The sequence below is a fragment of the Mandrillus leucophaeus genome, unplaced genomic scaffold (assembly GCF_000951045.1).
Source record: "Mandrillus leucophaeus isolate KB7577 unplaced genomic scaffold, Mleu.le_1.0 Scaffold58, whole genome shotgun sequence".
Lineage (NCBI taxonomy): Eukaryota > Metazoa > Chordata > Mammalia > Primates > Cercopithecidae > Mandrillus > Mandrillus leucophaeus.
Genome location: NW_012106252.1, coordinates 1,134,723 through 1,148,571, shown reverse-complemented (window position 1 = coordinate 1,148,571; position 13,849 = coordinate 1,134,723). Strand labels below are relative to the sequence as shown.

Here is a 13,849-nt window from a genome sequence, read left to right as displayed (position 1 = left end):
CGCGCCACTGCACTCCAGCCTGTGTGGCAGCTGGAAAAAAGAGAGAAAACAAAAAAGGACAAGCTTTCTGGAGTCAGGAGGCAAGAAGATGAGACCATCATTCTAATTTTCAAAACATCACATGAGCAGGAAGGTATGAAAGGCCCCATCTGCCATCAGAGCTAATGACGTGCCCTCTGAGGCTGCCAACTCCCAACCACCCAACCAGTTCCCTTTTTCAGGGTCACGCTGATGATTTGAAACTTATCCCTGTGTTCAAGCTGCCCTCCCTTGGCACGTGACAGAAAAAAGTAAAAACAGGACTCAATACCATCCCTTCAGAGGAAGTCTTTATTGTAACATAAAATACACAACTTTGTGACTGCCCCAAATTGTACACAATACTTTTTTTGGGTGGCTAAATAACTAATCTGCCTTGACACTAAAATATGTATCTGAAATAATTTCACAAAGTTTTAAAAAGAAAAATTATAAAAAGTATACTTTCATTTTAAGTTATATTCATTTTGGTCTCTCCCTACCCCCTAGAAAAACCCTGCACATCCCACACACGGAGCTGAAACCTTTGAGGACTTGTGTGTCTGGGAGTGGGTGAGAGGCTGATGGGGTCAAGACACACCACTACCTTTTCTTGTGATTTGCAGGAACAGGGAGGAGAGAGAAGATAGAACGCAGAGAGCGAGCACACCTTTCATCAAAAATCTCTACTCTCTAGGCACAGCCTCAGTAACACCGAGGACAGCTCACAACTGGAACTGGACAAGCAGGGGAACCCCACGCTCAGGGAAGCCACACTCATCAGCTCTCTTCCTCCCCAACCCAGTGCCAACTGCAAAGTGAGCTCGAAGCGGCCCGGGACGGCCTGGCTGCTCTGTCCTCAGCAGGCCCTGGGGTGGGTCCACTCCCAACCTGAAAGTGTATCAAGTCTGACCCCCCACCAGGGTTGCTGGAACAGACAGCGAGGTCTCAGAGGCAGGTGTCGGTGAAGCATCTCTGGGTGACGGGCAGGGAGGAGCTCTTTGAGCCTAGGTCCCTGAATAGGCAGGCTCTCCTTCTCACCCTTCCCCAGTGCGCCCATCCTCACGGTTGGAACTTTCATCAAATCTTGAGGGGTAGGGAGGGACTGAGTGGGATGTGGGTAGCCTGCTCCTCAAAGGCAGAGAGACTCTACTGCCTGGCATAGAAAAATAAATCAGTGTATGAAACCAAGCCAAGGCAAACGGCAGCTTTAAAAAAGTCATCTTCCAATAAATAATTTACTATAGAGGAATATTTTTCTTTAACAGCAAAACACTGATAAATTCAGAAGTTATTTTTGTAAAAAAAATATCTGTTTATTTACTCTCATGTATAAAAATAAGGTTTTTGGGGCCATCCTCTCCTGGGGGTGCTCATGCCCTTCTTTTGGAGAGGGGGCCGAGGGGTGACCTTTTAGGCCTTACCCGTAAGCTATTTTAATACACCTGCTCACCCCCGCTTCCCCCACTGCCTGCTGTAGCCCATTCCTTCCTTCTGGTGTAAAGCTACAGAAGAAGTCGTGGAACAAAATTATACCGAGGCTTTTGTTTTGTTTTGTTTTTATACTTTCATCAAACTCCCCAGCAAACCTGCTGACTGCATTTCCTCACGTTACCAACACCCGCCAGGACCCCACAGCAGGGTGACCCGCTGAGCAAGCTGGCCTAGGTTCAGCCCACACTGCTGCCACCTACTCTTCAAGACATCAGGTGTGAACAGAGAATGGGAATGAGGTGACCTGGGTTCGAATGACCCAGGGCCCAATGCACAAGAGAGAATTTTGATGTCAAATTAGGGTGGGAAGGGGAAAACAAAAAAGATCCAACTTAGAAACAGAAACATGATTCAACATTTGCAAAAAGCATTATTAATAAGCCTGAAGAACACCTCTGACTGTGCATCCGCTGGCTCAGAGAAAGGCTGGGCAGCCGGAACAGCACCTTCCTGGGTAACCAGGCAACAGTCTCAGCGCCCAGGAGTCAGGGCTGTGCGCTCCACTCTGGCCAGAACACAAACGGCGGCACTGTAAGCTCTCAGTTACATGGCCCTCTTTTCTCTCCTCTATTTCTCCAAACATGTGTGCACACCCAGAGGAACTGAGTGGCAATTCCAGGGTTCGGGCAGGCAGGAGGGGAGAAAGGACAAAGAGAGAATGTTAAGATGAGCTAAGTGTTATGTGAAAAGCCACCGCCCATCGGAAAGCCTGTGACTTCCCTTGCCCCAACAATCTTTGTAGGTTGCCCCCTTTCCCATTCCTATCCAAGAACACAGGGGTAGGGGAGAGGGAAGGCTCTCTTTGTCAAAAAGCAGTTATCTACATTTCAGAAGAAAAGCAGAGACAATCACGGTTATATATCAATTGCTTGGCAGAGTGACGAAGACTCACTGGAGCACACGTGCTTTCTCCTCCCTTTGTCCGTCTCTTACTCAAACAACCACATGTCAAAGTCCAGCCACTCTTAAGACACATGGCCAACTTCCAGGCTTCACGAAACTCACTGCCTTTTTGCACAAAGTAAAAACCACCACAGCCTCTGTCTGTGGCCTCTTTGCTACAACTAAACTCTTGGACAGTGAGAGGGAGAAACACCATAATGTGCAAACACACACACACACGCACACACACAAACACACAAACACATACTCGCACTCCCTTTGCTGGTGCCACCATGCACAGAAACACTAAGGTCACAACTAGTATTAACACTTCACATTATGAGTATTGTTTCCAAAGAGAAGCGATTCATGGAATTAAAACATCCACAAGAGTGATTCCTCTGGTGAGGATGAAGAAGCTGAAGACGGAGAGGTCGCGGGGTCACGACTGTGCGTGTGGGATCCACTGACTGTCCATTGGCCGGCCCAGGAGCTCCTCCACACGCCGTGCCACGTCCATTGTGTCCTCCAGATCGAAGTCCCCATCGGTGTCAAGGACTGAATCAGGGCTTGGGAGGGAAAGAGGGATGACGGGAGGGGGAAAGGCTGTGAGAGACCACCCCAAGCCCCACAGGCCACCAGGGGAGCAGTCTGAGCCAGCCTATGCCCTCAGCCTGGGGCTTCATGGGAAAAGAATGACCATTCGAACAGCTGGCTACACAGCAACTCAGACTGAAATGCCCTCCCCAGTTACCTCTCACAACGGCTGTCCAGACACAGCATAACTCCACTCAGTCCTTAGAGCAAGAAAAATCTCCATTTTGAGAGAGGGGAACAGATGACATTTGCCCAACCCAACTCTAAACCACCAATCACTTCTGGTCAAATCTCTCCCTCCCAAAGGCCAGAGCCCGGGCCAGGGCTGCCTGGTCTCAGATCTAGAGGAGCTCTGGATTCCTTTGCCCACCAGCCCTCCAGGGGTCCAGCCTGGGGCCAAGCCCCCAGTTCCTCCCCTGTGGACCCCAACAAGAATGCCACCTACTTCTGTGGGTACATGTTATAGTGAGCCTGGGGGCACACAGCTGGGGAGGGGGCCTGGTCCATGTACGTGGCGCTGCCGCTCCCGGCATCTGCAGATGCGTTCACAAACCTGCAGAAGGAAGAGAACAGCTTCAGCCGCCAGGGAGGCCGGGGCAGCTGACGGGGAGGGGACCGAGGGGCATGTTTGTCTTTCTCGGGGTGTAGAAGGACAAAGTGCCCACTTGGCCCTGGAGCTCCGGCTACAGGAGTGGGCACTCGGGTACTGGCACAGCGTGACCAAGCCCAGGTCCCTCCCCAGGGCTGAGACAGGTTTCCTGGGGGAGCAGAAAGCTGGGCCCAGGATCAGGGTGGGAGGCAGGGTCTGGGACAGGAGGAAAGAGGCAGAAGGAGGGCCAGAGCCACCTGGCCACTTACTCAGGGACCACTTGCTTGATCTGTGGCTTCACGTATCCATCAACGGCTTTAGCTGCCAAGGGGAGAACGTGGTGAATCAAAGTGCTCAAGTGAAATAAAAATGTGATCTTCCTTATGAATCACATCTTTTCTTAGGACAGAACACAACCACCTAACTTATCTAAGGATATGACACAAGCCCTTAATATTTCTTTTTTGTTTTGTTTTTTGAAACAGTCTCACTCTGTCATCCAGGCTGGAGTACAGTGGTGCAATCTCGGTTCACTGCAGCCTCTGCCTCCCAGGTTCAAATGATTCTCATGCCTCAGCCTCCTGAGTAGCTGGATTACAGATGCACCACCACACTTTGGCTAATATTTGTATTTTTAGTAGAGATGGGGTTCCACCATGCTGCCCAGGCTGTTTTCTAACTCCTGACCTCAAGTGATCTGCCCACCTTGGCCCTGCAAAATGCTGGGATTACAGGCGTGAGCCACTGCACTTGGCCAAGCATTTAATATTTCAATCTGTTAGGAAGACCTGGTAAAGGAGAAGGTCAGCACTAAAACTGAAATTCAAGATGTCTTCCAAATTGGCTTGGATGTTTCAATAAATTCTTCAAACCATGGAAACTATGTACTTCAATACAAATCTAAGTCAAGCACTAATTGCGTACTAATTAAAAAAAAATACCTTGAAAAGCTTAAAGTCCAAGATGCAGCAGAGAGACAGGATTTGCTCTACCTGACCCAGGGGATAAAATCAGGACCAGGAGGGGCAGGTCCTAAGAGGACAAATGTTCAGCCATGTAGGGAAGAATGTACTAAGTAGAACTGCCCAGAAAAGAAATGATTTATCTTAGGAAGGACTGATTTCCTTGTCACTGGAGGTTTTCTTTTTTTTCTTTTTTGACAGAGTCTCGCTCTGTTGCCCACGCTGGAGTGCAGTGGTGCGATCTCAGCTCACTGCAACCTCCACCTCCTGGGTTCAAGCGATTCTTGTGCTTCAGTCTCCCGAGTGGCTGGGATTACAGGTGCGTGACACCAAGCCCAGCTAATTTTTGTATTTTTGGTAGAGATGGGGTTTCTTCATGTTGGTCAGGTCTCAAACCCCTGACCTCAAGTGATCCACCGTTTTGGCCTCCCAAAGTGCTGGGATTACAGGTGTGAGCCACGGTGCCTGACCATCATTGGAGGTTTTCAAGCAGAAGGTGCATATGCACTGGTCAGGGATCCTATGGAAAGGCCTAGGCACTGGAGAGTCACTGATCTGACCTGATGATGTCTGAGGTTCCTCTAACTCTGAGTGTCTAGTCTTTCAGGGAAGGGAAGGCTACTTTTCCCAGCACGTGCACGCTTCTTCACGCCTGGCGCTTCCGCATTTAGGGTACTTTGATGTCACTAGTCCCAGTGAGTGATGTTGGTGCCAAGAATGCGATGTGTCCTTTGCTTCCCACAGAATCCCCACTGGGATGTGGCAGATGAGCAGATAAACCTGCACATGATCTGGTCGACCTTTTCAGAAGGCTGACTATGGAAATCCAGGTAAGCAGGTAGTAAGAATGTGATATCTGACATGGGAGAATGAAGTCTTGCTTCTGGGTATGTGAATACAGGAATCAGTACAATGTTAATTATACTAGGCAAGGACGATCCCACTATGATTACAGGACAAAGAGCTTGTCATTTAAGTAGCCCAAGAGGGTGAAATGCTGCAGGGTTCACCAATTGCTTGTTACCCTAATCTTCTTCTTCCAGGGCTTCCAGTGTCAGGAGCGACCTTTTCATAATACCTCATGTTTTTTTTGTGCTTTACAGTGTATAGAGAATTTTATAGATTGGCTAAGAAGCTAAAAACCAAAGAAATGCTGCCAGAAATAGGACTTTTTTTTTCTGAAACAGGATCTTACTCTGTCATATATGCTACAGTACAATGGCACAATCATAGCTCATTGCAGCCTCTAATTCCTGGGCTCAACCAATCCTCCAGCCTCTGCCTTCTGAGTAGCTGGGACTACAGGCATGTGCCACCAAGCGCAGCTCACTTTCATTTTTGTAGATATGGAGTCTCACTATGTTGCCCAGGCTGGTCTCAAACTCCTAGGCTCAAGCAATCCTCCTTCCTTGGCCTACTAAAGTGCTGGAATTACAGGCATGAGACACTGTGCCCAGGCCCAAATTATAAGCATCTTAAATAACGAACATGTAACTCACCATAATACAATGGGACTGTAGGCAATCATCAAAATGATGTTGGAAGATTACATTTACTGAGCTGCAACTCTGCACAGGATATATATATTTTTTGCGGCAGTCTTGCTCTGTTCCCAGGCTAGAGTGCAGTGGCGTGATCTCAGCTCACTGCAACCTCCGCCTCCCGGGTTCAAGCGATTCTCTTGCCTCAGCCTCCTGAGTAGTGGGATTACGGGTGTCTGCCACCACACCTGGCTAATTTTTGTATTTTTTTTAGTAGAGACGAGGTTTCACCATGTTGGTCAGGCTGGTCTCGAACTCCTGACCTCAAGTGATCTGCCTGCCTTGGCCTCCCAAAGTGCTGGGATTACAGGCGTAAGCCACCATGCCCAGCTACCTAGGATATATTTCCAAGTGAAAAAAATAAAAAGTCACAAAAAATTATATATAGTATGGTCCAAACCCCAACCTTTTACCCTGAACTCCAAGGCTGGAGTGCTCTGACCTCAGCTCTTACCACTTATCTTCCCTGCTGAACAGGCTCCAGCCTCCCTGGCCCTCCTGAGGCTTTCCAGACATGCCCATTCTCAACCCAGGATTTTTGTACTTGTTCTCTTGGCATAGAATGTTTTTTCTCTAGATCTTTGTATGGCTAGCTTCCTCACTTCATTTATGACTATTCAAATAGCACATCCTGGCTGGGTACAGACTCACGCCTATAATCCCAGAAACTTGGGGGACTAAGGAAGGAGCACTGCTTGAGCCCAGGAATTTGAGACCAGTATGGGAAACATAGCAAGACCCCAGATCTATAAAAATAAAATAATTAACCAGGATTGGTGGTGCATGCCTGTAGTCCCAACTATGTGGGAGGCTCAGGTGGGGGAATCCCTTGAGCCTAGCAGTTGGAGACTGCAGTGAGCAATGTACTCCAGCCTGGGCAACAAAGTGAGACCCTGTCTCAAAAACAAAAACAAAAACAAAAAAAACATGTTCTCAGAGAAACCCCCTTTGACCACTCTAGTAAAATAACACCTCCAATTCTCCTCCCTGCCACTTCTCTATCCCTCTACCTTGCTTTGTCTTCAGAGCGCCCATCACTAAATGAATACATTTGTGTTTTGTTTGTTTGTTTTTGAGACAGAGTCTCACTCTGTTGCCCAAGCTGGAGTGCAGTGGCATAATCTCGGCTCACTGCAACCTCTCCCTCCCTGGTTCAAGTGATTCTCCTGCCTCAGCCTCCCAAGTAGCTGGAATTACAGGCACCCGCCACCACACCCAGCTACTTTTCGTATTTTTAGTAGAGATGGGGTTTCATCACATTGGCCAGGCTGGTTTCAAACTCCTGACCTTGGGTGATCTACCTGCCTCAGCCTCCCAAAAGGCTGGGATTACAGGCATGAGCCACTGTGCCTGGCCTGAATATATGTTTCCTTGTTTATGGTGTTCATTCTCCTGCTAGATTTAACCTCCAAACAGGAACTTCAAACATCAGGTGATGCAATGTATAATACATACCTGTTTAGAGAGTGCAAGAATAGTCACTAAATCATCCATAGAGGTTAATCTCTAGATGAGAGATGTTGTGTGGTATCTGTTTTTTTGTTTTTGTTTTTGAGACGGAGTTTCACTCTTGTTGCCTAGCCTGGAGTGCAACAGCACGATCTCAGCTCACTGTAACCTCCACCTCCTGGGTTCAGCCTCCCAAAGTGCTGGGATTATAGGAGTGAACCACCACGCCTGACTTACTTTCTTTTTTTTTTTTTTTGATCCTGAGTCTCACTCTATTGCCCAGGCTGGAGTGCAGTGGCACAGTCTCAGCTCACTGCGATCTCCACCTCCCGGGTTCAAGTGATTCTCATGCCTCAGCCTCCCGAGTAGCTGCGATTACAGGTACCCGCCACCACACCTAATTTTTGTATTTTTTGTAGAGATGGGGTTTCACCATGTTGGCCAGGCTGGTCTGGAACTCCTGACCTCAAATGATCCGCCTGCCTTGGTCTCCCAAAGTGCTGGGATTACAGGCATGACCCACCGTACCTGGCCTGTTTTCTTTTTCATGCCTTTATGCGTCTTCTGAAAATTTTGTAATAAATATGTAATACTTCTAAACTCAGAAAGCAATAAAACTATCTCTGGCATGAAAAACAAAATTTTACCTCTCTAATTTTGTTTGATCTAAGCTTGTATTAAAAAGAATGTTTTCTTCAATTTGATATTTGGGATTAGTGGCAGATGTGTTTTCTGTACGACTGAAGAATCCAGCCCAGGGTTTACATCTGCCCTGGAAAATGCTCAAACTGCTCTCACTGAATGGTAATTGTGTGGGTTTTCATGCAAGAGAGATAACACACGCACACACGCACGCACGCACACAGGCGCGCACACACACACACAAAATCAAATCAGAATGCGAACACTGTTACCAGTAGCAGACTCGCAGGGAACTGGTGTGTAGTATTTGGAGTATACTTCATCTTTCGGCCGATCAGGAAACACGTAGATAAGGTAATTCAAGTCTCCCAAGCGGTCGGCTAGGGACCGAATGGAGAAGTCTCTGGTGGTAAAAGGCATCAGATTCCAAAACATTCTTTCCTCTAGATCAATAAACAGAACAATCACATTCTAAACATGATTTCTGAATAGGAAATCTTAAAACCCAAACATACTATAAATTCAAACTTGCCATTATAATGGCTCCAATAGAAATCTCCATTTAAAAATAACCATGGGTTACAGGTGAAGTATTTTTATTCATTTATTTATTTACTTATTTTGAGATGCAGTCTTGCTCTGTTACCAGGCTGGAGTGCAGTGGTGTGATCTTGGCTCACTGCAACCTCCGACTCCCTGGTTCAGGCATTTCTCCTGCCTTAGCCTCCCAAGTAGTTGGGATTACAGGCACGTGCCACCACACCCAGCTAATTTTGTATTTTTAGTAGAGATGGAGTTTCACTATGTTGGCCCGGCCTGAAATAGTTTTAAAAGCCATGGGTAGGGGCCAGGCATGGTGGCTCACACCTGTAATCTCACACTTTTGGAGGCCTAGACAGGTGGATCACCTGAGGTTAGGAGTTTGAGACTAGCCTGGCCAACATGATGAAACCCCGTCTCTACTAAAAATACAAAAATCAGCCAATTGTGGTGGCGCTCATCCATAGTCCCAGGTACTATGCTGAGGCGGGAGGATGGCTTGAGGCTGGGAGGTGGAGATTGCAGTGAGCTGAGATCATGACACTGCACTCCAGCCTGGGTGACAGAGACTCCATCTCAAAAAATAAAAATAAAAGCCATGGGTAGATAAGCAGGTAATACACCAATCACTTCCCAAGAGATCCAATAATCTCAGACGTTTCAAGTTCAAACAGTATTCCGGTCCTCAGTAGAAGAAACAGTTCTTACTGACCCCCGATCCCTGATTCCCTATACAAAGATATATAAGAGCTAGGAAGCATGCCCACAACCAGAGAAAGCATAAGAGCTATTAAAAGTGATTTTTTTTTTTTTTTTTTGAGATTTAGTCTCGCTCTGTCGCCTGGGCTAGAGTGCAGTGGCACCATTTCGGCTCACTGCAAGCTCTGCCTTCTGGGTTCATGCCATTCTCCTGCCTCAGCTTCCCAAGTAGCTGGGACTACAGGTGCCCACCACCACACCCGGCTAATTTTTTTGTATTTTTAGTAGAGATGGGGTTTCACCGTGTTAGCCAGGATGGTCTCAATCTCCTGACCTCATGATTCGCCCACCCTGGCCTCCCAAAGTGCTGGGATTACAGGCGTGAGCCACCATGCCCAGCCTTTTTGTTTGTTTGTTTATGAGACAGGGTCTTACTCTGTTGTCCAGGTTGGAGTACAGTAATGTGATCATGACTCACTGTAACCTTGAACTCCTGGGGTCAAGTGATCATCTCGCCTCACCCTCCAGAGTAGTTGGGACTACAGGCGCACACCATGAGCACCACCATGCCCAGCTAATTAACTTATTTATTTATTTACTTAGAGACAGGGGCTTGCTATGTTGTCCAGGCTGGTCTTAAACTCATGGCCTCAAGAGATCCTCCCACGTGAGGCTCCCAAAGTGCTGGGATTACAGGCATGAGCCACCGCACCCAGCCAAAAGTTAATAAAAACTTTAATTCACAGAAAACGAACTAGCAAGCTACCCTTATTGTGAGGGTCAGAGGTGAGAACTAACATTCTTGATGCCCTGGTGCAGTGGCTCACGCCCGTAATCCCAATACTTTGGGAGGCCGAAGCAGAGGATTGTTTGAGCCCAGGAGTTTGAGACCAGCCTGGGCAACATACAAACAATTTAAAAATTAGATGGGTGCGGTGGTGCATGTGTGTGGTCCCAGCTAATCAGGAGGCTGAGGCAGGAGGATTGCTTGAGGCCAGGAGGTCGAGGCTGCAGTGAGCCATGTTTGTGCCGCTGCACTCCCGCCCAGGCAAAAGAGTGAGACCCTGTTTCAAAAAAAGAAAAGAACTAACATCTTGGGTAGAATGATTGATGGCAATATCCGTATGTTAAAAGGAATATTTTTACTGCTGTAAGAACTCCAAATCATCCAAGTAATTCTTCACTGAAATAAGCTTTATGCAGAGTAATACAATAAGGCAAACATTTTAAGAGGGAAGCAACTGAGATTCTGCACAGACTCTTGTATCATAGGTAGCCATGTCATGGTTTAACTTTCATGTATAACCATGTTGCCATACACTTTCATGCATAACCAAATTAGTAACTGTGTTTCCCATATTAGTATTTTTCATAGGCTGCCTTATTAAAAGTATGTCATGGCTATACATTTGTGTTTCCCATAATTAGAACTGACCCCAACAAATAGTAAGTACCCACTAAATTATTTGTTAAAATAATTTTGTAACGAAAGCAGCAAACTTTGGACATAAGGGAGGGGCACTCACGAGAATCAAACTTCCAAGCAATGGTGATGCCGCCAATTTCTGAGTCACTGAATCTCAGCAGGAAGGTCCCATCTGGCTTGTTAATGAGTAGGTCATGGGCCTGTTGCTTGTTTACAAACCCCAAAATGGCCCTGGATCACCAAGGACAAAGGACAGAAGCAGAGTGTGACTTATGATGCCAGAAAGAAGACCTTCAGACTCTGTTGGTGCCTTAAGAAATAATGATTCTCACCCATCATTCCAATGAGGCTTGAGATGTTTTTTTAACACTTCCATCACACCATCAAACCACTGCCAGAAAGTGTAATTCCGTCCTGGTAAATTCTCCTGGTTGGAGATACAACAGTAAACACAAGAAAACAAGAGTAACACTTGGAATATTATACATATATTTAATTGGAAAAATTAAATGGGAAACAAACATCTACCCTTGTCAGAGGTGTACAAACATCCCCACCTACCTGAGTTTTACCTAATGGTCCCATGGAGAAGAAAAGAGGCAAGAAGGGGAAAATACCACACTGCAGTTACCAGCACCCAGTGGGGTCCTGCTACAGACACTTTCACCTGGGGCTGGGCTGACCCGTCCCTTGCTAGTTTTGATGTGTGGTCTGTGACCAGCAGCATCAGTGTCACCTGGGAGCTTCTGAGAAATGCACATTGTTAGGCTCCAAATTAAAGACATTTAAAATACCTTGGGGGTGGGGGCGGGCAGGAAAAGAAACAAAAGTTAAATTAAAATCAAAGTGATGCTGGGCATGGTGGCTCATGCATGTAATCCCAGCACTTTGGGAGGCCGAGGTAGGCAGATCACTTGAGGTCAGGAGTTTTGAGACCAGCCTGGCCAACATAGTGAAACCCTGTCTCTACTAAAAACACAAAAATTAGCTGGACATGGTGGCGGGTGCCTGTAATCCTAGCTACTCAGGAGGCTGAGGCAGAATTGCTTGAATCTGGGAGGCGGAGGTTGCAGTGAGCCGAGACCACACCACTGCACTCCTTGTGACAGAGCGAGACACCATCTCAAAAATAAATAAATAAACAAAAATAAATAGGGTGGGTGCAGTGGCTCATGCCTGTAATCCCAGCACTTTGGGAGGCTGAGGCAGGCAGATCACCTGAGGTTGGGAGTTCGAGACCAGCCTGACCAACATGGAGAAACCCCGTCTCTACTAAAAATACAAAATTAGCCGTGTGTGGTGGCGCATGCCTGTAATCCCAGCTACTTGGGAGGCTGAGGCAGGAGAATCACTTGAACCCAGGAGGCGGAGGCTGTGGTGAGCCGAGATTATGCCATTGTAGTCCAGCCTGGGCAACAAGAGTGAAACTCTATCTCAAAAATAAATAAATAAATAAATAAAAATAAAATCAAAGTAACATCTGAATTAGCAGATGCTAGAGGAGAAGTTTCTTTCATCAGCATCCCTTTGCGTGGGTTGAGGGTCCCATAGGAGCCTGATCTGGCATTATACATGGGGAACACAAAAGAGTGAAGGGGAGAGAGGCCCAGAGTTCGCATCCCCTCAAAAGCTTTGCTTCTCATGAGCTATGTTAACGTCTGTTTTGCTCTATTTCCTTTACAAAGGAAGAAAATGCATTAACTGTAGACGTTTTCTACATGTGACCTGGGTAACTCTCAAGTTGTCCATCTAGTCAGAAGCTTCTAATACTTTTGGTACATTTTATTACAGACATGAAGAATAAGGGCCCAGGGCAGGGAGACTCCTGAGAATGTTTAGTTGGGAGGGACAGATCTAACAGCTGCTGGTGGCCGGGCCCCTACCCTGTTGAACTGGGACCAGGACACGGACAGGCCGCTGTAGTCCTCCAGGTGGCTGCTGCTGTTGTTGAACAGTTTCTGCGCCAGGAACACAAGGTTCTCAAGGACAAAGGACAGAAGCAGAGTGTGACTTATGATGCCAGAAAGAAGACCTTCAGACTCTGTTGGTGCCTTAAGAAATAATGATTCTCACCCATCATTCCAATGAGGCTTGAGATGTTTTTTTAACACTTCCATCACACCATCAAACCACTGCCAGAAAGTGTAATTCCGTCCTGGTAAATTCTCCTGGTTGGAGATACAACAGTAAACACAAGAAAACAAGAGTAACACTTGGAATATTATACATATATTTAATTGGAAAAATTAAATGGGAAACAAACATCTACCCTTGTCAGAGGTGTACAAACATCCCCACCTACCTGAGTTTTACCTAATGGTCCCATGGAGAAGAAAAGAGGCAAGAAGGGGAAAATACCACACTGCAGTTACCAGCACCCAGTGGGGTCCTGCTACAGACACTTTCACCTGGGGCTGGGCTGACCCGTCCCTTGCTAGTTTTGATGTGTGGTCTGTGACCAGCAGCATCAGTGTCACCTGGGAGCTTCTGAGAAATGCACATTGTTAGGCTCCAAATTAAAGACATTTAAAATACCTTGGGGGTGGGGGCGGGCAGGAAAAGAAACAAAAGTTAAATTAAAATCAAAGTGATGCTGGGCATGGTGGCTCATGCATGTAATCCCAGCACTTTGGGAGGCCGAGGTAGGCAGATCACTTGAGGTCAGGAGTTTTGAGACCAGCCTGGCCAACATAGTGAAACCCTGTCTCTACTAAAAACACAAAAATTAGCTGGACATGGTGGCGGGTGCCTGTAATCCTAGCTACTCAGGAGGCTGAGGCAGAATTGCTTGAATCTGGGAGGCGGAGGTTGCAGTGAGCCGAGACCACACCACTGCACTCCTTGTGACAGAGCGAGACACCATCTCAAAAATAAATAAATAAACAAAAATAAATAGGGTGGGTGCAGTGGCTCATGCCTGTAATCCCAGCACTTTGGGAGGCTGAGGCAGGCAGATCACCTGAGGTTGGGAGTTCGAGACCAGCCTGACCAACATGGAGAAACCCCGTCT

General features: G+C 47.0%; 1 protein-coding gene across 1 annotated transcript in view; it reads right to left on the bottom strand.

The window, feature by feature from the left end:
- Positions 1-363: 363 nt before the first annotated feature.
- The window catches only part of LOC105553080 (signal transducer and activator of transcription 5B-like), a 97,549-nt gene continuing 84,063 nt past the window's right edge, over positions 364-13,849 (bottom strand). Inside the window, exons 12-17 of the mRNA XM_011999027.1 lie at positions 12,913-13,007; positions 10,940-11,070; positions 8,447-8,617; positions 3,850-3,901; positions 3,437-3,544; positions 364-2,963 (exon numbers count right to left, since the gene is read on the bottom strand). Of these exons, the coding sequence (XP_011854417.1) occupies positions 2,837-2,963; positions 3,437-3,544; positions 3,850-3,901; positions 8,447-8,617; positions 10,940-11,070; positions 12,913-13,007 (684 nt within the window). The 3' untranslated portion in view covers positions 364-2,836. The remainder of the gene's footprint in view (positions 2,964-3,436; positions 3,545-3,849; positions 3,902-8,446; positions 8,618-10,939; positions 11,071-12,912; positions 13,008-13,849) is intronic.